A 24942-nucleotide genomic window follows, 5' to 3' on the forward strand; every position below is an offset into this window, starting at 1 on the left:
AAAGCATGTAGTGAGGTTTAAAGAAAAAAAAGAAGGTAGAAAAATTTGATTTCATACTTCAGCGTCACATGATCTCACCAGGACTTTACACCTTGAAGCGTTCACATCTCACAAACACATTTCTGCAGTCTAGTGAGATACACAAACATCACCTAACACTCAAGAAGTCTCACCCCTATACAAGCCTTCCCCCCACATCGTGTCTTAGCAGTTCACACTTACATAATTACGGCCAAGCATATACATCTAGCCACATCTTGTTTTTTTTAGCCTGATGAATGTTAACCCTGCTCTTTCACGCATACGACTATTATTCTTATTAAATAATGCACTTAATACCTGCCTGAACATAAATGAATACATTTAAACTAGTATAATTTTTTTACTGAAACTTCATTAGACTTCCCCTTTGTTTTAGTTGCTTATACTTGTGCTTGTAATATTGTTGCTTCACTTGAAATTCTATATCTTGGTTATGAATGTTCATATTCTTGCAACACTATAAGTTTCTAATTAGGTCAGATTAACAGGCATGTCTGTTCCTGCTGACAAAATTATTATTCTACACATCTGCCATCTTAATTGCTCAAGGCAGTTTATGGCTTTTTAACAATATTACATTACATTACTGTGTAACAGCATATCCAGTCCATTATACTGTAATTCTTTGGGACAAAGCTGCTTTTCACTCAGTTATAGCACACACAAAGTTTACATGCAGCAGCACCTCAACAAGGTCTGACAATAGTTTAAGGCTTACAGTTTATTATGTTACATCAACTGGCTGTTATATAATACCTTAACTTTAATTGTTGTCCGTGTGTGTGGAAGAAGCAGTACTGCAGCTTAAACCTTTTATATAAACAAAGTCATCGCACACACACTTGACATTGTTACTTTGGAGATTTGACCAAGAGTTTTGCAAGATAGCATGATGGCCCATGACTGTCGTTATGCTTCTGCAGAGCAAGTGAGCAAACTCATGCCTGTGAAGCATTAAAAATGAAAATGAAGAAAGGAAGAATGTAGAGAAAGAAGTAGATGATTTCTAAGAAGGAAAAAAAAGAGCTTCGATGTGTGCATGAAAGTTGCTAATGCAAGTTTGTGCTTTCATGCAACATAACACGCATACAGTGTAATTCATGTAGATGGGCACTGTTGGAAGACAATGCTTTCACTTTGGTGGCTTCCTCTGAAGGGTAAGATAGCAGAGAGGGTATTTTAGCCAGTATGTGGTTAGAGAGAGAGAGAGAGAGAGAGAGAGAGAGAGAGAGAGAGAGAGAGGTGTGTGTGTGTGTGTGTGTGTGTGTGTGTGTGTGTGTGTGTGTGTGTGTGTGTGTGTGTGTGTGTGTGCAATAGGTTTTGAGTGGGTGGAAGAGGATGTAAGTTAAAGTAAAGAACAAGGACAAAGCACATGAGAGGCAAGCAGCAGATAGTTTTACATGCATACACACACAAATACACACTATTCAAATGTGCACAGAAGGTTCCTTAAGGGGTTTGTGTTTTAATTCACACACACACTTTCTCTCAGTGATTCTCTTTCTTTAAGGAATTCAACAGCAATTTTATTTCCATCCTAAAATAAGCTTATTGCCGTGAGTCATACAAGCAATAATTTGTCTAATTGAGACATACTTCAGCGTCATAATGTCTCCGTAACCTTCCAGTCATCTAATCTGTGTATCCTCCTGTACCCAATATTGTGTTATATTCTTTACTTTAACAAAAGCCTTCTTTATTTACTTTAATTAATGACTGATATTTATATATATATATATATATATATATATATATATATATATATATATATATATAGCAGATAGCAGCTAGCAGGCTCATAAAAGCACCAATGCATGCTATATGACTGTTGTATGAAGTATGATTAGCAGGCTTTATGAGTTTAAACTACTTTAATTACTTGCATAATTACTCAATGTTTAGAAAAAAATATTAAACTTGTTATGCTAAATGTTATTAATCTTTCACATTTAGTCTTATTTATTAAGTATTCATATGTCACTCTAGACTAAATCAGATTTCTTCTGCTTATTATTTGTGGTCAGATATTAGAATTAAAGTGTTACGTGTTTGTGTGAATGCCTCCCGGGCAGACTCTGGTGAGTAAGAAGCTCGAACAACACTGATCATTAAAACCTGTAAAGCCTTAAAGCCTGTATGAAGTGGCCCAGTAGAGAGAAACTCCCTCTTGACAAACACTGGCTCTTAAATATTTGTTAAATGGCTGACCCCAGAGAGAGGTCAGAATTACCTTCCATGCCAGCAGTCACTGCACTCCACTGCACCGCACAGCAAAGATTATCTGACAGTGCAAATCAAAGAACTGCAGTGAGAGCTTAATTCAATAAAACAATACTCTTAATACTCCTTATTTTCTCTTTCCAAATACACTTTTTTAACATGTTTCTTCTGAAGAACATCATACATGTACATGTTTGCCATAACCTCAAATGGCAGAAACACTTCCACTTTGTCATTCACTTCATTCTAGAATTCTAATTCTTCAAGTTTTTGCAGAATTTTGCATCTGTGAAGTTGGCTGCATTCCTTTTAGGGAAAATGCACCTGGGTGTTTATCAAGGTAATGCAAATATTTGTAAAGGGAATATCAGTAGATTAATGTGGCTAACAATGGCTAACTTTTTGTAAGGGAACTTGGCTAACAGACATTCAACATACCAACCATTCGTTTAAGTTATTACGGGTAAAATTATATTACCAGACCTGGTTTCAGTGTACATGGTTTGAAAACCCTTCAAGCGCATTAAAAAAAATAGCACATGGCTATTTCTTTTAATGTCTTGACAGTATACGGAGTATGTCTGAAACCTACAACATTAAAGTACTTGTTATAGAATAAAAAAATATATTTTCAATTTCAGAAGCTTTTGAAAGAATGAGTACTTCTACTTTTGATACAAAACATGTTTTCCACTTTTACTTCATCAATATACTGTATGAGATACCTTTAAAATACAGAATATTATTGTAAGTTGAGCTTTACATATTGTGAAAGAATCATTAATATATACTGAAAGAGCTACAGTTTCTTTTGATACATGAAACAGAATTTCTCTGTCAGTCAGATCTTTGGCACTCTCCTCCTTTATCAATTATTTATTTTCCTCGACTGATATGGACCTGATAGTTCAGACTAGTTACACATTCTTGAGGGATGTTCAGACATATCCTCTCCATTCCTCATATCGGGATGTTGCTCTGCACTTGTTTCACCTTTCCGTATACATGCATAACTCGAAAACATGCATACGTTTTGAGTAAAGATGCACATTGGGGCAATGGACTGTCACTTTCAGTTTGGCCAAATAAACAAACCACATAACTGGTTGTGACACACCACCCACCAAATGTTACCACTAGTCTATTTCTCTCCTACAATAGTAAGAGGCTGGAGAGGAGACGAAAGCCTCAATCTTTTTGCATGAATCAAATTATAAAACTCTTCGAAAGAGCAAGTCGCGTTTTCCTCTTCCTTCAGATCAAAAAGATTCAATCTTGCGTCTTCAATTTTGCAGCTTTTGGGTTTTCTTTAGATTAGTTTTAGATCATATCCTGCATAAAGGAAATCCCTGTACAGAATACTAAACTGAAGCAAGAAGGAGCGTATTACACAAAGCAAACAAGTAGACATGCATAGAAAAGTTGAATATGTATTGATATGACCATGAATACAAAAATAATGGCACATCATCATTGACTCATTGATGCCACTTACCTTGAGAGAGTGGTGCTTGCTCTCATGTAGTATCATCTCCTCGGATATGATGAGAGCTCGGCTGCACAGATCAAGAGGCTGGGCAGAAACATATTACACAGACAGATTAAGTTTTTACACATAATTTCAATTTCATTGATAATTTATATCTTTACTCTGATATGCATCAATGACCACAAGCACACTTATCTCAGACTATTCCCCTTAGCCTCACTGTCAAAATCTTGAATGAATGTTAAGCTCTTGATAAAAATCAGGAATATATTGCATTTGTTATAGATTTGTGAAATAAAACATGAGGTTGCAGTACCAAATCCATTCTTGGCTCCCAAATCCAAACGATCTGCAAAACGGCTAACAACTAGTCTTTTCTTTACTGTGGGAAAGACAACTTGAAACTAACAGAAAGCGAGCTGTGACTGTTAGGTGCTATGTGTGTGGTCTGTGTATGACAAGACACTGACACTTAAAATGAACAATAAGCCAATGTGGGAGGAGGGAACTTCCTCTCAAGTCCAGCGAATGACAGAGGGCCAATTCAATATGTGTGTAAGCAAATAATTTGCATACTGTGAAAAGTACGTTTCTATATGAATTAACAGGAAGTACCACCACAGTCCCTGCATTTTGTGCAAGTGTAAATGGCTGAAAGACCCCAAGACACCAACAGTATTTTAAATGATGCAGAATGTGAAAATCTTATTTCACAATGGTCTTCTTTGGTTATTTAATCGCATTTTCCGCAAGATATTTATTATAACAAATGTATACTGCATGTAGATATGCAGAAACAAGAGCATTTATTTTGCAATCACACATGACTTGACATTACTTGCCTCTGCTTCCTAATTTGGACTATTCCTCCTTCACAAATTAGCATACCATTAAGAATACATTATGTAATAAAATATTCTTCTGCTAACCATAGAGATTCAAGTTGAACAAAATATATAGAACAATAATAAAAACCAAAAAAGTCCCTTTAATTTGATTAATACAGTTCCTCAATTTCTTGTGCTGTATCTAAAATATAGAATGAGAAAATGTAATAGTTTGTAACACTGACTTGCTAGGTTCTTTAACACTTTAACGCTCTTTAACTTTAACACCCCCATCATTTCTTATCCGACTTCACAAATAGACTGTCAAGTGCTGTAGTCTAAAAGCAGAAATTCACAGAAAATGATGCATATCTAAAATGTGTTATGTATGTCCCTTCATTACTTGCACAATATAAAATAGTCAGACAGGAAAGGCCAACAAAACTGCAAACCTCAAACATCTATTTCCTTTTGACCCAAACCATCATATGCAGGATGCCATCTTTTGCACTATTATATATGGGTTTCCCTATTTGACCACTGAAGACTGGTTTTCATAGCATAATGGGTACCTAGTGGCCTTAGATGCATACCATATAACCGCCACAGAACAGAAATTCAAGTCTAGCCTGGTCTTTGCGTGTCACCCCCCTGTCTCTCCCCACATATCTGTATGTCTTTTTAGTGCAAAAAGACAATATTGTCTTCAGTGCTTGAGATGAGGTTGAGATTAGAAAATGGGTTGGATGAGAATCTATCTATTAAATCTGAAGCTAGAGCCAACGGCTTAGCTTAGCATAAAATCTGGAAACGGGGAGACAGATCTGTCCAAAAGTAACAAAATCCACCTACCAGCAGCATTAAAGCTCACTAATAAACACAACTATATCTTGGTTGTTTAATCAGTACAAAAATTAAAGTGTAAAAATGTATCAGCACGCATTTTGGCACAGAGGCTAAGATATAGATCTCAAGAGGAGACAAAAACTATTCAATCTTAAAAAGTGTCAAGATGTCCCAAGATTGACTGTAAAACCACCAACAATCACAACTACAAATATATATATATTCACACAAATTGGCTCACCTGAACAAAGATGGGGAAGATAAGGATCTTGGGTGCCGCTTTGACATATCCATAGTTGCCATGTGGAGTGTGTGAGCGGACGATGGTGCAGTTCTGGTAATTGGCAAAGTTGGCATTCTGCTGTTGGTAGTTGGGTCCGCCGGCATTAGTGGAGGTGGATGCTGTCTTTGTTGTCTTGGAGTTGTTCGACCGGCGCAGAAAGCCAGTACGGCTGGAGAGACCCCCACCACCACCACCACCACCGCCACCCATACCTCCAGAAAAAGCACCCCCACCACCACCCTGGGCCTGTGGACCAGAAGCCTGCCGTGTGGGGTATAACCTGGCAGCTGTGGAACAAAAAGAGTAGATGATGAAGATGTAGAAGATGGAGCCAGGAGATGTTTAGCTTAGCTTAAAGACTGCAAACAGGAAGAGTTAGCCTGGTTCAAAAAAAAGAAATGAAAGAAGTACAAACTGGGGATTGGAAGGATTGACCAGATGACTGACTATTACTCTGATTACAGCTTGTCCACAACTGACTCACCATGAAAGGGCCAGAGGGTAGCTCTGAGTGCTAACTACTTTAAGTGTTGCTAAATAAAGTGTTTTCAGGGTCTTCCTGTCACCAAAGTAGAATCTTTTGCTCTGTTTGTGTTTGCCTTTTATAGTGTTGGACAAGACAGAGGATACAGATATTTTAAGCTGTTATATTGGCCAGGTTCCAGGAAAAAAAAAAGTATTTCACATTTCATTTAATGTATTTCTAAGGTCAGTTTAATTCAAAACTATTTCAGGGTGCCAAATGATAAGTGATTTTAATCATATTCATTAAAATAACAATAGTCTAAAATGTAATTAACATTGGGCTCCATCCAAAACAGTAAAGGCACCAAAGCCAATTTAAACAAAGGTTCTCAGCCAAAATACCTCACAGGGTTGACTGTAGCCTTTAACAAACATAATATACTGTACAAGTCTTACCTAAAGTTCCCTGGTTGTCTTGGTAAACAGGCCTCAAGATCTGAAAGCAGAACAATATTAAATGACATTAATATTAAATAGACTTGTTTCAGCACAATTAAAACTGATACCTAAACTACACCTAGAATGGAACAAATCCAAAACACATTAAAACAATGACATAAGATTAAATAAGATACAGCATGTCATTGTTTTATTACTAAATTGATACTACAGTATATTGATAGTTGAAATGCAATTCTGATCTTAACTTTCTGTGATGTGATATCAATCATTAAGATATCTGTATAGGAAAGGGTTGCCATGAGACATACTGTATATCCTTATTATAATAAAGGATAAATGTAATTTTATAATATACTGCATGCTACTCACTTAAAAGGTTTTTCCTCATACTAGTGTCTACACTTTCTTTTTCTGCATTGCTATGCCATGAGTTTGTGTTCAGGGAACAAGCTGGACATTAGCAAGTGTAATTTCCTACATGACATTGTCTAGGACTCAGCTGAGCCCATCTGAATTGAGCTGGACTCAGTGAGGCAGCGATGGTTTCTACGTGTCAAAACAAATTACAATCAGCTGAGGGAGTAAAGATAGAAAGCTGCCACCACGACACGTTGTTCAGATTAATATAGTAGGTAAACTAGGGGTTGGAAAGTCACAGAGTGTTTAAACATATCATTAGCATGCTTTTCTGTCAAGATAAATATTTTCCATAGTGTGGGCTTTCAAAGCTCTTTGTTTGTGAACTAGAGTATTGTGTCGGTGTGATATGTCACCAACATGACCCATTTCCAGAGGGCTTTTGGTATATTTAGCCTGTGATGGCCACCACAAAATATCACCAAAATCCCGGCCTCCTTTTTTGTTTGGGATAGAAGTAGTGGCCTCTAATCTTTTTCCAGGGACTAACCAAAACACTCTACTCTCCATGTTTTGTCTGCTATTTTTCTGAATCTATCTCTGTTCATCCTTATAAAATCAATCTTATCATATGTGTGACTGTCTTTTGCCATGATGCACTACAGTGTACCTTTACTGAACCTCAACCTGGGAATCATTCACAGATGGAAGATGGACACAGCATAAGGCACACACAGATGAACACACATAACACACATCACAGCTCCATGTTACAGACTTACTGGCTGTCAGACACAGAGGAAGAGATACGGAAATAAGATAATTTAGGTTAACTATAAACTCTACATATGACAGCAGAAGGATTTAGTTAGTTAGACATGTTTTGGAAGTCTTGTTATTTAGACACTGTAGGCTGAACCTAGATTGCAATCAATAAAAGACAATGTCTCAAAAACATCTTGAATCTTGTGGTTCAACATGTTTGTTGGTTAATATTATAATATATAATATATAAATAAAGGTGGTTAATAGGTTAGTATTGTACTGTTACAGTTGTGTTAGCTGAGGAATTCAGTTCAGTCTTTTTGATTTTAATGAGTTTGCTTTATTTTGTTTTTATGATCAAAGCTTTTACCTCATATACATGATGTCACTGGATGAAAAAATAAGTACATGCTGTGTAAAAGGTCATATACAGTACATGTCATATTGTGCATGTACATGCATGTTACACTGCATATTGTGCAATGGACCAGTCTTGGAATATGTGAAAGTACTATTTTTGTTATTATTATTTCTTTTTGTAAAATGCCAGAAATATTTGTTTTTAAGCTACTGATGTATAATCCATGGCACACATATGATTTATGTATTCCATATGATGGCTGTAAGATAAATTATGTCAGATACATATGCTTTGTTTTCCTAATATGAACTGTGCTTAGTTGTAGAATGTAATGAAAGAAATATTGCCAAAACTTTACATAGTACAGGCATACAATATATTATTAACAGCTACATATTATATGTTATTATCTCCTCTTGTTGTCTATTACTCCATATCTACATTACACTGAACTGTGTGTTATGTATGCAGTGTCTTCAAAACACGTCTTAGAGCACATCAGTGAGACAGCAGTAACCCAATTGGCCCAGACATACTGTATATACAGTCCTTCTATCTATCAGCACCAGGGATGTAAGGTAAGGAGACATATCTAGGATGAGCCACCATATGACCATGGTGAGGATGGGGAGGACGAAGAAGATGATGAAGATGCAGCCCGCCACCAGTTTGCGGTACCTGGCTTCCAGGATTGATGGGGGCCAGGATAATGTAGTTGTCCCCGTTGGATGCCTTCACCCTGGTACCCTTCAGCGTGGCAGTGTGAGGGTGGTGGAGGTGTCGTGGTTTCCCATCCAGCTCCTCGGCTGACCCTCCCTGGGCCCCCCATCCCATCGTCCCTACGCCTATGCCACTGCTATTTCCAGCTTCGGAGCCATTGACCAGCAGCCTGCGGGCCGCACTGGCACGGTGGTGGGCTGGGAGAGGCGGCACAGCTGGGGGGGTTTTGCTGGCGCCAACATCTGGTACACGCCGGCGAGTAGGGGGTGAGGGGGCGTCATAGTTTGAGGTGGAGGTGGAGGGTTTGTAGGAGGGCCGGTGGATGAGGCCCTCGAAATTAGGCTTAGCTGAAGGGCCCGTGCGCCACACCACCACTGTGATTTCATTAGCGCTGTTTCTACAATGAGAAAGAAAGAAAATGATCAACAAAGTCTGCAGGAGTGTAAATTCTAAGTATACAGTAGACGTCATAAATCAACATCAGATCATACACTAATTCCCACTCACTGTCCAATCTCACAGTGAACAGAATTTCTATTGGCTACAGGCAATCTCAATCTCTGGAATAAATGATCGTTATACACCACAGCTCTTGTTAGCACAGTTCACATTGGTCTGTAGGTCAATCATGGTGATTACAAATCACTGATCCTGAGTCCTGAGTAAGCCTGTGAAAAGGATTCCCCTACATTTTGGTGTAAATTAGCCTATAATCCTCTGTTGTGTTGGACTCATTACCTGATAGCATGGGCTAAGTCCACACATTTCCACTGCTCCACTGGCTGACCATTTAGCTGCAGGAGAGTGTCCAACTGCTGCAGACCTGCCTGATCCGCTGGACCCCCTGCCAGAGTGAAGAGACAGAAAAAGTTCAGATCATTACGCCCTCTCAGGTAGAATTTATTATATCCAGGACTACAGCTACTTCATGTATTAAGCTTGTTCCTTTAGTACTGGAGTTACAGAAAATAAATTTACTGTACAGATGGACAATAAAAATAAATAATCTGATATTAAGCTGCTCGGAAAATTCTGGCTAAACTCAGTTTGCATTTGCTTTGCAGGGACAGTGTAATGATGTGGTCAGCTCAAGATCCAGCATCTTGTTCAAAGACATGGCAGCAGGGTGGATGTCTGCCAACACGGGGGCTTGACTTCAAGTTGTCCATTTGATGGACAGCCACCCTATTAACTGCAACACCCTGCTGACTGAGTCGATGCTAATGGTAATTCTCCAAGCTACGACCACGAGTGAAATTTAAAAAAAAAAGAATCGCTCACAGATGACATGAATCTTTCATGATGTAAGGTGCATTCATTAGATGCCAAACTCAGGCCAATTGATATAAAGTTAAAGTAGCTTTTTACATGAATATAATCTATTATCATATTGTTTATGATAGTCTAGTAATTTGGTCTTAAGCCATGTTCATGTCATAAATATAATTAGAACTAGAAAATCTACCTTTGGCAGTCCTGCAAGTGAAAAAGAAAAACACCACTTATAGAACAACTAGTATTAGCATCAAATCTACTTTGGTTTAGTAACTTTGTTTATGACTGTGTAAGATTTTAGTGGGGTTGGTAGTAGAATGGAAGAAGTTGCAATGAGAAATGCTAAGGGGAATTTTAAGAAAGAATTGTTTTAAGCAGTTAAGGTCCAAAGACAATGCATCAAAATTTAAACAACAACCTCTTCGTGCATACAAAACTTGCCTGGATCAACAGCCTGCACCCTCACAGGGGAATCTGAGCAGATGGTGAAGCCATATCCATCCTTTCCTCGAAGGATGGTCACCTGCAGAACACACACACAGAGAGTTATTTTGTGATGGGAAGATAAGACCTCTCTCTCTCTCTCTCTCATCCCCCCCCCACCTGAGGAACCAAAAGTAGCATGCTGGCAAAATACTCAGCTTCCTTCCTACAGGACGATTAAGTAGATTTGTATTCTGCTTTTACTCCCTAATAAAACTGTCGTGACAGCAGTTTCCTGGTGAACCCAATTAGCTGAGTTAGAGGGAAAAACAACTCAGAGAGATGGAAGAAGGACATTCATTGTCCAGTAGTCGCATAGAATTGAATACGCATATTCGTTCACACCTATACTTTATGTTCATAGTATACACAAATACATATACTGTATATTATACTGTATGTGGTATATTATGATAAATTATTTTAAAATACAACATGAAGACTCAAACACATCAGGTCCACACACACACACACACACACACACACACACACACATAGAGACAGACAATGCTGATGACTCTTTCCCATTGTCTCTCTTTCTCTTTGACCCTGCATCGTCAAACATTCGGTACCTGTGCCCTACAGCCTGAGCCAAAGTCAACATAGTTCCATCCAAAACATCTCACTTTCCATCTCATCTGTTGACAACCAGGGGCCCAAAACACACAGAACCCCCGCCCATCTCTCTTTCTCTTTCTGTCTCTAGCAGAGTAAAACAACATGTATATGCTGCTAAATAACAGTCTACCCATGAGCAAGACGAAGCAACTTGGAGAAATTCAGTGATTATTCAGGGGCCCGAAGCTTGTGATGACCCTAAAATGTCGGGTACAATTGCAGTTTCTTATAGTCCACTGATTTTATGTGCCCTGTGTCACACTGTTCGGGGCCACAATTCCTTTACCATATTTCTCTTCCCATTATCTATCGGATTTCTCTTTGTTTCAGTCTACTTCCAGACTGACACTGCTAGTAACGGAGACAGCTTGTCTTTTGTCTTGTCTTTGTTACCTGCTGTACAAAAGCAATTAGGATTATGATCTGTTTTTGTATGCATGCACCCTGTCTGAAACTTGATTAACCTTCTCACAAGTGTGATGTTGTCTTTATGATTCTCATTGCTGAGACCATTGCAGGTCATTACATACAAACACTGGTCATAGGAGCACCCGTACACTGTATAATTAGAAAGGATACACAAAGTGTCAGGGCAACATTTATGAAGGAGTTTGACCTTCTTCCTCGGAGGCTGATTAGGCACTTATATACACACATGGGAGCACGTATGACTCCTCATCGTCATTCATGACTGTGTCAAAAAGTGCAGACGTTGTTATAATTGCAAAAAGTTTTATCGTACACTTTGTATATATTTTTGTATGAAGACGCACGGTTACAAATTAATAAACCTCGAATTTGGCTGTGTGACAAAACCTGAGAAAAACGGGAAAATAGAGACAGAAAAGATACACAGAAACTGGCTGTAGGTGGAGAGAGATGAAACAATGCAAAGAAGGGATAAAAAATACATTAAATTGTGATAAAAGAGGGCAGTGGGACTTTGAAAAGTGACAGAGACAGAGCAGATGACAGAGACAAATAGAGGAACAGATGGTATGAAAATACATTTCTCTTGAATTTAGAAGACAGTCGCGGAACATTTTGAAGGATCAGCTTGAAATTTTATGCGTGAAAGAAAATGGTGAAAAACAAAGACTGTGACTCAATATCAAAAGAAGTGAGAGAGACATCTATCCATCACACCTCACCTTCCTATCTGTCTATGTCTTTTTATAAAAAGCAGTGTCAGACCTTGTGTCCTCTTTAAGGGAACTCTCAGAGCTGCATAATTTGGGCCGATTCATCCAAACTCCAGAGACTTTGCAGCGTTAATTCAATTTGTAAGCATAGTTGAATCCACTTGGACTCCTCTGGTCCTAAACCCCCCTTTTCCACTTGAAAATGAGAGTAGAAGGATTATCTTTAAACTGGAACAGAAAAGAGGAGACTAGTTTGGGAATAATGCAACACATGAGGATGGATGTTATTTAAACTGAGTATTCAATCAATCACAAGACATTTTACTGAAAATGAATGAAGATAATTAATGGGAAATGTTTCCAGAGTGCATTAATTATTAAAATTGTATTAGCGGAGCATTATTGATGAATTAATAATACAATCAAAGGGATTGTGGAAGACCTGACTAGACTAAGATTTTAACTTTCTTGTGATGAATTTAGATGTGCCCAAAGGCAGAAAACCCTGTAGCCCATGTGTGTACAGTATGTGTTCATGCATGTGTGACAGAGCTTTTCGCTTTTTACATTCATGCCTCAGTGCTCCACCATCATTTCGGACATGACTGCATTAAGCTAGGAGCAAAACTACTGCCAACCTCCAGCTGATGATTACAATACATGTCTTGTCGGCAGGTCCATATAAACTACATCAAATCTATCAACCAGTGGTTGGCGATGATATCCCGGTATGGTCAGAGACTAAGACGGCACACCTTCCACACACACACATAAATACAACAAAATTGTCATGATAGATTTTTGTCATGTTTTACAAATATTCTCAAAATTCTCTTCAAAATATACACATCTATATATACTTTTAGGTTCTGTTCCACCCCAATCAGTTCAATTATATTCTGTTCCATCACATTTGATTTTCCTATTTGTTCTAATCTGCTATTCAGATTCATTGCGTAAAGTAGCTTATGTAAGGACAGTTGCATCGGTTCATATCATAGCAAATATTGTTCGCCTCTCTTCCACTCCCGCTTTCTCAGTATGTGAAGGATAAATAATGTAAAAGACAGAACACTCGTTCTCCCCTCTCAAGAAACGTCCTTTAAATCTCGTACACAGCCAATTATACCAGCCCGGATGTGTTGGACATGTAGATGAAAGTGCATTTTCTTCTGTACTGTAATGGCAAAATATCAGCATCTCAAAGATATTATTTTTTATATATCGCTTTTGTATTAGACAGTATGACAGCTGACTACTTTCTTGCAGCTTTGTAAATTATGGATTATTTTTTTGCAAATTATTTCTGAAAGCATCGATCAGAGATCTTTCTTTCATTCTCCCAGTCTCTCAGTGACTCAGATTGATACTGTACGCTAGATGCCTTCTTTTCTTTTTCTCACCCCCCACCCCTCTTCCTCCCTCCCTTCGCCTTACTCTCTGTAACACAAACACACCTGAGGCAGCCTACATCCGATGCAGAGGTGGCACAGGCCGTGGATAGTGTGCATAACACCTCCACCTCCTCCTCCTCCAGCGTTCAAGTCTGCAGCCAGCACACACACACTGCGACGGTGACTTTCCACCTGGCCAGCCCCTCTGCAGCCCGAGTATCTCCACAGCTTCCTTTGTGCGGCTGAGTGTGTGCTCCTGGGGCTGTGCTCCGATGGCTGAGTGGACTTAAGTGTGTTATGTATCATCTCAACAGTGACAGCTGCCCAGTCTTGCAGTGTTCAAAACGTCCGATTTCCAAGTGACAGTCCAGTTGAGGTGGCTCTAGATAATAATACTGTGTCTCAGGTTGCTGGAAAACGGATAGGAATTTGTCGAATAGAACAAAAATGTGTCCTTGGAGACTTTTTTTTTCAACCAAACTGGCCTTTCGCTCTGCATCAACTTTCCCCAAATGGAGCTAGATTACATTTTCTTGGTAACAGTCCTTTCTGCAAAACTGTCGTCACTCTTCCGCTGACCTCCAACTGTTATCCATTCAAGGTTTGTAAGTAATGACTCCAGTCATCAATGCACATTCCTGCAAGTGTTTATGCGTCTGTACCTGTCATTTGATCCACAGCTTCATGTCTTCCTTTTGGCTCTTTTAAAACTTCTGTTCAATCATCCCTTCTCCTTCTTTCCTTTAACTTTTCTTCGTTCTATTCTTTTCTTACATTTGTTCTATCCCTTAACACACTGTCCAGCTTCTTGCTCCATGGCCTGAACAGCAGCAGTTGCAGTAGCTCCTGAGATCAGCTGTGTGAGAGTGTGTGGCGGCGTCATGTAGGCGAGACTGGCGCTGGCTCGGCCTGCTCAGGCCACACTGTAGCTCCTGGCAGGGGCGCTCATGGGAACTCTTCAACAGCAGAAGAATAGGAGGAAGTGCCTCCCACCGCCACCCCCCTCCACACACATACACACAACACATGCACTTACGCATACCTCGCCACCCCACAGCCAGGATAGCTTTGTGTGTCTGCCCCCGATAAGACCAGTTTGCTTCCTGAGTCCACACTATGAAGCTGTGAGAGGTGCTACAGCTCTCAGTCATTTGCAAATATACACTGTAGTGACTAATGTAGCTGGCAAAGTGAGACATGTATGAATCAGAAGAGAGAAAGGCAGGTTTTTTAATAGGAGTTTATTGTGCAGGTCTGAGACTGCAAATGTGCTGTGGAGACCAGATCATATTTGCAGTGTAAACGGAAACATTTCTGATTGCTACAACTTTTTAATGACCAAACAAAAGAGAGTGACAGCAGTATTGTTTGGGCACATACTTAACTCTCTCCCTCTCTCTCCCTCTCTCTCTCATACACACACACACACACCTCAATCAGAATTCACACCTCATCTGACTCTTTCCACCTTAGCTCCCATACTCCCAAATCTCCGTGCAGACATTATGCTTGTTTGTTATGTTTTCAACTTCCATATTTCCTCTGCTTTTCCTTTCAGCTGCTCCCCACGCCCCCAACCGCACGGTACGGAAATTCATAGGTCTGCAACTCTCTGACAATCTCCCCTCCTCTTTCAGTTATCCAAACATTACATTTATTTTTGTTTTCAATATCCGTATGCCTGGGAAAGAGGTGGTAATCTGCAAAAAAAAATAACAACAAACACCTCATCAACAGTGCATGAAAAAGTCTGTTAAATTAGGGCTAAAACAGTGGCCAACCTAACCCCTAGCAACCCCATTAATTCCTGGCTTGCCTCTTTTCTTTTTATCGTTTGGACGTCTGGCTCATGGATTGAAACATGGACAGAGAAGTGACGGAGAAAGAGAGGGGTGAAAGAGGAGCGATGCTGCACTAGTCTCTACAATGCTAATAAAGTGGCAGAAAAGGCCGTTGTCTTAAGATCTCTTCATGCCAATAGTAATGGCAGCTTTTCCCTGTTTGCCTTTTCATAAGGGCGAGGGTTACCCGTCAAGCACACAAAAAACACTTTCTCTCTCTTTCATGCTGCGCTGTTCACCTCTAAATAGGCAGAAGGACGGATTAGAAGGAGAGAAGAAAGGGAGAGAAGAAAGCATGTCTTAGGGAGAGGAGTGAAAGAAGAGTTTGAAAAGCTTGTCTGGGAGCCAGACGAGGCCAATCTGGTGTTTAGTAGTGTGGGATCTCTCTCTCACTCTGTCGCTCTCCCTCTGCCTCCCTCTCTCTCTCTTTCTGACCTGAATAAACAACTATCAAAGGAGGAGGTGTCTTCCAAGTCAGTGAACACACAAGATGGGTCAAGGCCAAGTTCAGGGTCACAGCTCAGGTTTTACTTAAAAATCCTGTGGAACTTCGGCATATGGGTTCATAACTACACTATAGTTAACACATTTTTGAGGTGACACATGATATGAGACAGTGAGATGACTACAAATCTAACAGAGCAGTCAATTGTTTTCAGCGTTTGACTACATAGGCGAGGCTTCTACAAATTCAAATTAAGTTTAGTATTTCATAAATCTGTTAGTTAAAATGTTTACAAAAGTAAAAGTATTGTAAAGTAAAAATACTTTACAATGACAAACGAATGGGACTAACAAGTGAGTAGAAAAATAAACAGTAAAACAGTGGGCAACTAATGCACACAAAAAAAATGTAAAATATAGAAATATAATTAAAATTGAATAAAAATTATAAAGTAAAAATAATAGGTCAAGGCTCTGTGAGGATCTTTGAGCTAAATGCAAACATCAGCATACTAACATTATCGCAAAGACAATGCTAACATCTGCTAACCATTAGCAGATATCCTGAAAATGTTCTGCATCTTAGTTTAGCAAGAATACAAGGTCATTTACAATGCGGTTGTATAACATTTGCTAACTGGCGTTAAAGTATAGTATAGCTGAGGCTGCTGGGAATGTCATTAGTTTTGCACGCATTTCTAATACTATTCAAAAAAAGTATGCCAGTCCAATCCACAGTTATTAAGATACAATAACCAACAGACCAGCATTGCCCTGGAAAGAGCCATGCCACAAGCAAATGTGTTTATAAACACACAAACACATCGATTGCAGTGGATCTGCCATGCAAGGCTCTGGCCATCTGGAGCAATTTGGGGTTGAGGGTTTTGCTCAAGGACACAGTATGGGGACAGGAGGTGGCAGGGATGGAACCACTGTAAGATTAATGAGAGACACACTCTTCCACCTGAGCCACACACATCTGTACAATGTGATAAACACTGGACTATACGTGCATTCCATCTACTGTATCTGATTTGGGCTGTAACTTCAAATTAAAACACGGTGCAGAACAGTTAGTAGCAAGGATAAGCACTCATACATCCTGCATCTTGTAGAAGACATACAATGGTTAGGAGCAGCCAGGGCCCTGGGCCTAAAATACTCACAAAGGGATATGTTCTGGCAATAAAACTAACCATTCTTCATTTATTCTGAGATGCCGGCCAGAAAATCTAACCTCTCTGTCCTCTTTTCAGCTCACCTCACCCTTCCTTCCCATCTTTCCCGTCAGACAGAAGTGTCAGACCCATTTTCACAGAGAAGGTTTTGGAGCTAATGCTAGCTGACAAGCAAATTGATGCGGGGGGACACGTTGTCCGGGGTGCAACTATTGTTTATTCATGAACTCTCTGCTCCCTGCCAATGACATGAGCAGATAGCTTCTTTTTTTCTGCCTGTAGACATAATGGGTAAATGCTGACATGGCAACTGAGGAGGTGAATGCTTGTTATGCTGCATGTCAGGTATTTAATCTCTGGTTCAGGTGATCATTTTTAAGAAGTGAGAAAAACAGACATTTCCTCATACTCACATTTTGGAGCTACTCAAACATTTCATGATGCTTTCTAAAAGGCAAATCAATCTGTGTTGACCTGACAGCAGCTCACAGCTTTAACGGAGGCCAGCTGCTCCAAACGGGATTATGGGATGGGGGGGTGAGACACGGCGGGTTCAGGCAGCAACAGGACAGGCAGGAAACAGTAGAAGTGAAACAAGTTTGTGGCGAGTTAATGTCTAAGTAAATGCTAACGTTATGTATCATCCATCGCATCGATAAGTATGCAAGTATTTGTTTTGGGGAAGGCGACTGTTAAATATTTAAATAAATATCATAAAGGTGCACGACTAGTTGACTATTGGCTTTATCTAACAACAGCTGGTCGACTCGGAAAATCTCACTCCGGGGCTGCCTTAGTTTGCAACACCTCTCTACTCTCTACCCCCTCTCTCCCTCTCTGTCTCTCTAAACCCAGCCAACCAAGGCAGATTGCTGCCCACCTTGAGCCACGGTCTGCTCAAGGTTTCTGCCTAATAAAAGGAACCTTTTTCTTGCCACTGTCACCAAATGCTTGCTCATGGTGGGAACTGTTGGGTCTCTGTAAATAATTTTATTAGGAATACAGTCTGGACCTGCTCTATATGATTTAATGTTCTCTCATGATTTGGCACTACACAAAATATAATTGAACTGAATTGAATTAGATGAATTTGCTGTTTATCAGAACACAAATGGGACAATAATTAGGTTAGAAATGTGTTTCTGAGCGTCAGGCCTCACTGATAACTACATAAAAACAGAACTTTATAACCCAAACACAAATTTATAACATATATTTCACAGATTGGATGTCCGCCAGCTGCTCTCTATCAACTCTCAGATTTACAGAGTTTCCTGCTAACTGCTGCTAACTGTAGCAGTTACTGTCCATCAAGTAAGTCCATAAATCACAGAGAGTTCAGGCGGAGCTGCGAGAAGACATGTGACAGAGTGTTTTGTGTACTCCATCCAAAATAACCAATTTGCCTGTTTGCCTGTTTGCCAGAGGGCGTCAGTTCAGTAGGCGGCCCTTCAGTGTGAGCCAGGACACATTCAATGATGACAGTTACCGTATCACACAAGACACATGTTAATGCAAGGTGTAAAAAGGGCCTATGACTAGTATTTATCCCAAATGCAACTGGAACTACAGATCTTTTGGATAAATTGTTCAGAAGAAGCAAAGTAACAGAACTTCATTGGTGTGACAATTTTTAAAGCATAATTTCTCCCAAACGTGGTACTTATCTAACTACATAAGAACAATCATTTTAAGCCAAAATACTGGGGAAGGTTGTAAAAGGCCAGTGGATAGGAAAATGTTCTTGAAATAGTCCTGTGGTTTTCTGAGGGACATTCCTTTGTGGATATCAAGTATTATCTTCACAAACATCTGAAGGGTCCAAAGCCCTCAATGAGCTTTGTGTAAATCACAGAAATTATTCATGTTTAAGGCCATCATCAAACACTGGAAATTGTTTGAGTAGGTACAGAGTGGGCAGTTAATGATACCACAGAGCTCTTTGTGTAGGTGGGGTGATGACCATGGGGTGACAGAGGGAGAAAAGGGAGGGAAAAGAGAGGAGGAGGAGGAGGCCACAACAGTGAAGGAGAAAATACGCAGCAGTCTGGAAGGGAGCAAGGACAAGGCAACAGAAAACGGGTACAGAAACGAAGAGAAAGTCTAAAAGGTTTTCCATTCTCCATTAATTTAGTCAGTGAATGTGCTCCCCCCCTCCCTGAACTCTCCCCTGAGACTGTCGCACACAAACCACACAATCTTCTGTTACTCTGATTCACCCGGAGATAAAGAGGAAGAGAGAGAACAAGAAGGATAGGGGAGGGAGGGGAGAGGAAAGGAGCATTTACAAACACGGATGTAAAACTTTTCCATCTCAATGCTGCATCACATCATTACTGCTCTCTTCACTTTCCATATGACAAAAGCTGTTCAAATTCTTAACATACTAGAGGCAGAATATAAGGAATCTATTGACTCAGCTGCAATGCTACAGAAATTAAACAATTTGCTTCTCATGGAATAGTGTATCATGTACATACAGGGTTGAATGCAGTAGTACTACTTTATGAGATAAGTAATGTTTAATTTATGTGTCTGTGTGTTCATGTGTGTGTGTGTGTGTGTGTGTGTACGATCTACATTAAATGTAGAAAGAGGAAGAATGTGAGAAAGGTGAAAGTAAAGTTAGCTCCTCTGTCTAATCCATCCTAGTCCATATGACCACTGCTTCCAACAGAGTTTACATCCTGGAGTCTTTCAAAAGCAACACGGATATGTTTCACTGATATACTTGATCTGTTGAATAGCCCAACTGGCAGTGACTCCAGGAGTCTATAATTATCATTTTTAAATTAAATTAAAAGCAAATCACAAGAACTGACAATTTTTTTACTAAACTTGTCCAGTACTTACTTTAACTCTTCCCTACACCACCAAACAGCAGATGAAATTAAAAAAATAAACTACTAAAAGTTCATAAATTTGACTGGTTAATTCTAAAGTAGGTTATAATGTTAGGAAATATAATGCTTGCCAGATTTTATTTTCTATAAACATGATGAAAACTAACTAATGTATGTGGCAATGTTAATGCTGAACAGTCAGTCAAATGATGACTGACAACTTATTTGATTAGTTTTCCACCAAAATCTGTCCTTGTCATGCAATATCCTTATAGCTATAGCATAATGTAACTTGTTATGGTTATGTTTAGGTACTGATAGCACTTGGTAATGGCTAGGTAAATATCATGGCCTTGGTTTAATACAGAAGAAAGTCTGCAGTGCATTGAACATTTAACTAAAAACCACAGTCTTTCTCAAATCTTAATTAAAGTGCTTTTGTTGCCTAAACCAGAGCACAGACAGGACCCAGGATGTGAATCCCAGACTCCAGTGCCACGGTGCTGCACTTTGGTAGAATACAACGTCTGTGCGGTACATTACTCAAAATAACATTGCGTGCCAACACAATCCAGACATTACCTGTCATCACTAACAAATTAGTATAGAAATGTAATTTATAAGATTTTCTAAGACATTATGAAGGCATGGCAGTGCTCATGGCGGACTGCCCCTGCTTCTGCCCCACCACCAGTTGTCAAAGCAACCCACTGACACAGCTAAAAACCATTCTCCAAAATATGAGCACTGATTGGGATTGTTGCTGCTTCTCATGTTTATGTGTTTTAACAGCTATTGTGAAACAAGAATTAAATGACCTTACTGACAAGATACTGACATCCAGCTCTCATTTCAATCCAACTTTGCATGTGTGTGTTTTGTCTTTTTTTATCCTGTAAGCAGTTGGTATGATGGAAGTTGAGGGTTTAGGGCTACACTTCCGAGTGTGAATGTGAATTCTTCCTTGTTGGTGGCGAGCACATTTTGAGCAGACTGGGTCTTATAGCAGACGGCCAGGCCATGTGTGGTTGTGGTTTCCACTGTCGCTGTGCTTATGGTCTGTCAGTATGTTTTATTAGGCTACTGCTTGTGCTGAAGTGCTGTGCCGTTTTCTGACATTACGCTGTAGAAGAATCTGCCGAAAGTGTATAGATAGTTGGATTGAAAGCTGTTTACTAGCCTTCCTTTCAAGTGCTTGTCTATGGTCTCCTTTTTTCACATTCAGCTTGCTCCATACACTGCAGCACTTTCACTTAAGTGCCATCTGCAACAAGTACCTGGCATTACAAGTCAAGTGATACATCACAGAAATATCCATGAAGGCAAGATACTATCTGCCTTATATGTGACAACTGACTTCTCTGATTTATAATAAAAGCTGGTCCTATCTAAATATAGCCACCGTCACACACACATCATAACCTGTAAAAGTGAATTTGCTTTAGTATTATCCATGTTGGCATCATGTGGGAACAGGTGCCGGAGTCAATTTTCCATTAAAGTCACTCTGTAAATTTGCCAACTCAAAACCTAGTAAGATTAGTAAACCATGCAGGAATAAATCTTCCCCCACAGCTGTAGTGTGAACAAAAGCATGTAAAAAGATGCAGCATTCACAGCCAACAAGGCAATCCTATCTCTGGTGGGTCAAATGACTCAAATGAATAAAGAAAGAGGCACTCCTCCTCCTCAGTTCATATTTATAAGAAAAAAACGTAACATTACGTTTTCTCCAGGTCTACATACAATACTCAAAGGAAATTGTATATTCTGTGATTAAATTAATTAATAATAATCTAGTAGCAGTACAACCAGCACACTAGGCTCAGCTTACGCTTGACATGATAAATGTAATATTCCTAAAAACTATGAGAAGAGGACAAATGATCTAATTTGTTTAAGATGTCCTTATTCCCACCAAAATTTAAAAACAGATCGCTTTTGTCTGTCAAAGAAATGTACAGTAAAACAGATTTTCAAAATTATGTTTCAAATGATATTTTTGTGAGAAAAATGGCTTTATAGATGTATTAGATTGTATTAGTGTCCTTTAGCTTTCAAGCCTTTCAGACTCTTGTGCAGCTTTGCATTGTCTTTGACTGACAGCTGAGCGTGCAGTGGGACACTGACATGATTGTAGGCATCATGCTCTGTTAACAGCTCAAAGGCTAAGGAACAAACAGTTTAGTGATTGCTACAGCTAACTGGCTAACTTGCTACGTAGACGTATAGACATCCAAAATGATGTCAGCAAGCAGACTTTTCCCTGATGGACCTTTTCTATACTAGTTTGTTCAACAATCAAAGGTGCAGGTAATGTAGGCTCCAACCTAGCTGTTAAAATAATAATAATAATAATAATAATAATAATACTTACATGATACACTCTCCCAGTGAAGCTCAACACTGACTGACCAGAGCAAAGAAGCTGCTGGCAAAACCTTGTGTCAAAGAGGTAGCTGTTGTTCACCCCTCCCAAGGCCAACAGCAGAGTAAGCAGTGATAAGGACTGCAGTTCATCTGGGATTTAGATCTCCAAACAAGGGAAAAACAGTAAAAATCCACAGAAGACAAAAATAACATGTTTACATTTGCCACTTTTGTCCATTATTACCACTTTTACCACTTTATCCAATCGCTCCTTATCACTTACTTAGTTTGTACTTTTTTAGTTCAATTTATGCTGCTAGACTGCACGGTGCATATTGTTGTATATTGTATATACTGCACCTACGTTTAACTGCAATTTACCTGTTTTCTTCTTTTCTACTTATGTTACCTGCAAGTGCTTGCATTTTGTTGCATTTAGTTAATTGTTTGATTTATTTTATGTTAGCCTTTATAAAGCGCTTTGAGTGGTCGGAAGACTAGAAAGGCGCTATACAAGTACAGGTCCATTTACCATTTACCATTTATTTTAATTTAATTTAATTTAATTTTGTTTTGTTTTGTTTTATTTTTGATTTATTCTATTTTATTTTATTTTATTTTAGCTTATTTTTACTCTAACCCTGTAGTACTTTACTTTACCACCTTTGTATTTAAAATGTTGCACAGTAATTTCCCTTGGGATAAATAAAGCTTCTTGAATCTTGAATCTTGAATTATGGGTCAAAAACCATACTTTAGGTTGACCTCTGAATATGTTATAAATATGTTTCTGTTACTGTTGTCATAATTGCTGCTGTTGTCAAGCAAATACTGACTTAAATAATCACTGTTTCCTATTCCCGGCTGTAAAATGGGTAAAAGTATCATCAGTCATGCTCCAGTGTCTCTGTCAACAGTTTAAGTGGTCTTTCTCATTCATTTTTAATTAATTCATGGCTACCATGCAGTCAACCACGTGGAAATTGGGAAAATGGACTTTAAAGAGATGTCAAACTTAAAATATTAAGACAAAACTGAGATGCCATAAAATGTAAAGGATGAGAGAGTATACAGGATAGATATGTGATGTCGATGAACAGATAAAAAAAACTGGTTTCACATCTGACTACACAGTTCTCTTTTCCCCTTTCTCATGACAAACCATCTTTGCTCCACACGCAAGTGAGCTTTTTGACAAATCTTGTCTTTCAAGAACTGACATCTTGCTCCATTCACCGCTCGAAGCTCAAACACATGATTCAATTAGTTGCTGTGGTTGCTGAGAATGTGTAACATGGAATTCATGCAGTAAATATCTTACTGAAGGCATGTTTATGCATGATGTGTTTGTTGGACATGGTGCACTGTCACGGGTCAACTACTTTGTATACATTAAATACAGGCCTATCCATTCATTGTGCACGCACATGCAAAGGCAATAAATAAAAATACATAATGGGAAACGCACACTACTAACAATCAAAGAAACTAATAAGCTATGCACCTGCAAAGAGAAATACTCACCAAAACTTCCAACAAACAATTACAGTGATACATTTAATAGACAGTATGTACACGTCCACACACTCAATTAAACTTTTAAAATATTTCTTAGCAGATAAAGCAAAAGATATAAGCGTATCTAGGCTTTACACTCACACACACACACACACACACACACACACACACACACACACACACACAGAAAGTTAAAAAAGATTTGATTGTACTTACTGTTAAGCATTGCATATTCTCAGGGCGATTGGTCTCGGGGGCAGCACCATGGTTTGACAGCACAGCCTCTGAAATGTAGACAAAGGAATCACGGGCTGAGACAGTGCCTTTGGAGCACATTTCTCTCCGTGCCAACGCAAAACAGCCTTCTGGATGCACAAAAATAAAGTCCTCAAATAGTTCTGAGAGTCCATACAAGTGACTCAGAAAGATAACAACAAGCAATTATGGCAACATTTGTCTGGAGCAGCCTTTCGCTGGGCTGGGATTCAAACTTCAGAGCACACATAAAAGGCAAAAAAACAGGCCAGCCGAGTCAAGGAAAATCCCGTAAGATGCGAGGATCCAACAAACTGCCCAAGAGAGGAGTGGAAGTGAGAACAAGTGAGAGGGAGGGAAGGAGGGAGGGAGGGGTGAAGAAGAGAAAAGGAACTCCTCTCTCACTCTATTATCCGTCCGTCACAGGGCTCCTGGGAAGTTGCCATGGTTACAGAGACTCACGCCTCAGTGTCCTTTTAACTATTGCTCATAAAGGCAGCATTCAGCTTTGGGCCACAATGCAGATCTCCCTCACTCTCTCTCTCTCTCTCTCTCTCTCTCTCTCTCTCTCTTCTCTTTCTGTCTCTTTCTTTCTACTTTTCCTTCTGTTTACATCTGTCTACATCTTTTACTTATATGCATCTTTTCTTCTCATTTTCTGCCCTTCTTCTCTGTCTCTCCAAACTTCAAACGCAGCAACCCCACCGTCTCCCCTCTGTCTTCTGTTTGGTGTTTCTATCC

General features: G+C 39.3%; 1 protein-coding gene across 4 annotated transcripts in view; it reads right to left on the reverse strand.

Annotated features, from left to right (window-relative positions):
- The window catches only part of rgs3a (regulator of G protein signaling 3a), a 148228-nt gene that overhangs the window by 83953 nt on the left and 39333 nt on the right, over window positions 1-24942 (reverse strand). For 2 of the 4 annotated variants that reach the window (XM_051413180.1, XM_051413183.1), the window contains 7 exons: window positions 24163-24230; window positions 10554-10635; window positions 9576-9681; window positions 8796-9234; window positions 6629-6668; window positions 5666-5994; window positions 3758-3835 (listed from right to left, as the gene is read on the reverse strand). In XM_051413180.1, the coding sequence (XP_051269140.1) occupies window positions 3758-3835; window positions 5666-5994; window positions 6629-6668; window positions 8796-9234; window positions 9576-9681; window positions 10554-10635; window positions 24163-24230 (1142 nt within the window). Of the gene's footprint in view, window positions 1-3757; window positions 3836-4067; window positions 4198-5665; window positions 5995-6628; window positions 6669-8795; window positions 9235-9575; window positions 9682-10553; window positions 10636-13812; window positions 14689-24162; window positions 24231-24942 lie in introns of those variants that run through there. The other 2 variants (XM_051413181.1, XM_051413184.1) reach the window with 2 other exon arrangements.

This window comes from Dicentrarchus labrax, unplaced genomic scaffold (genome assembly GCF_905237075.1).
Source record: "Dicentrarchus labrax unplaced genomic scaffold, dlabrax2021, whole genome shotgun sequence".
Taxonomy (NCBI): Eukaryota; Metazoa; Chordata; class Actinopteri; family Moronidae; genus Dicentrarchus; species Dicentrarchus labrax.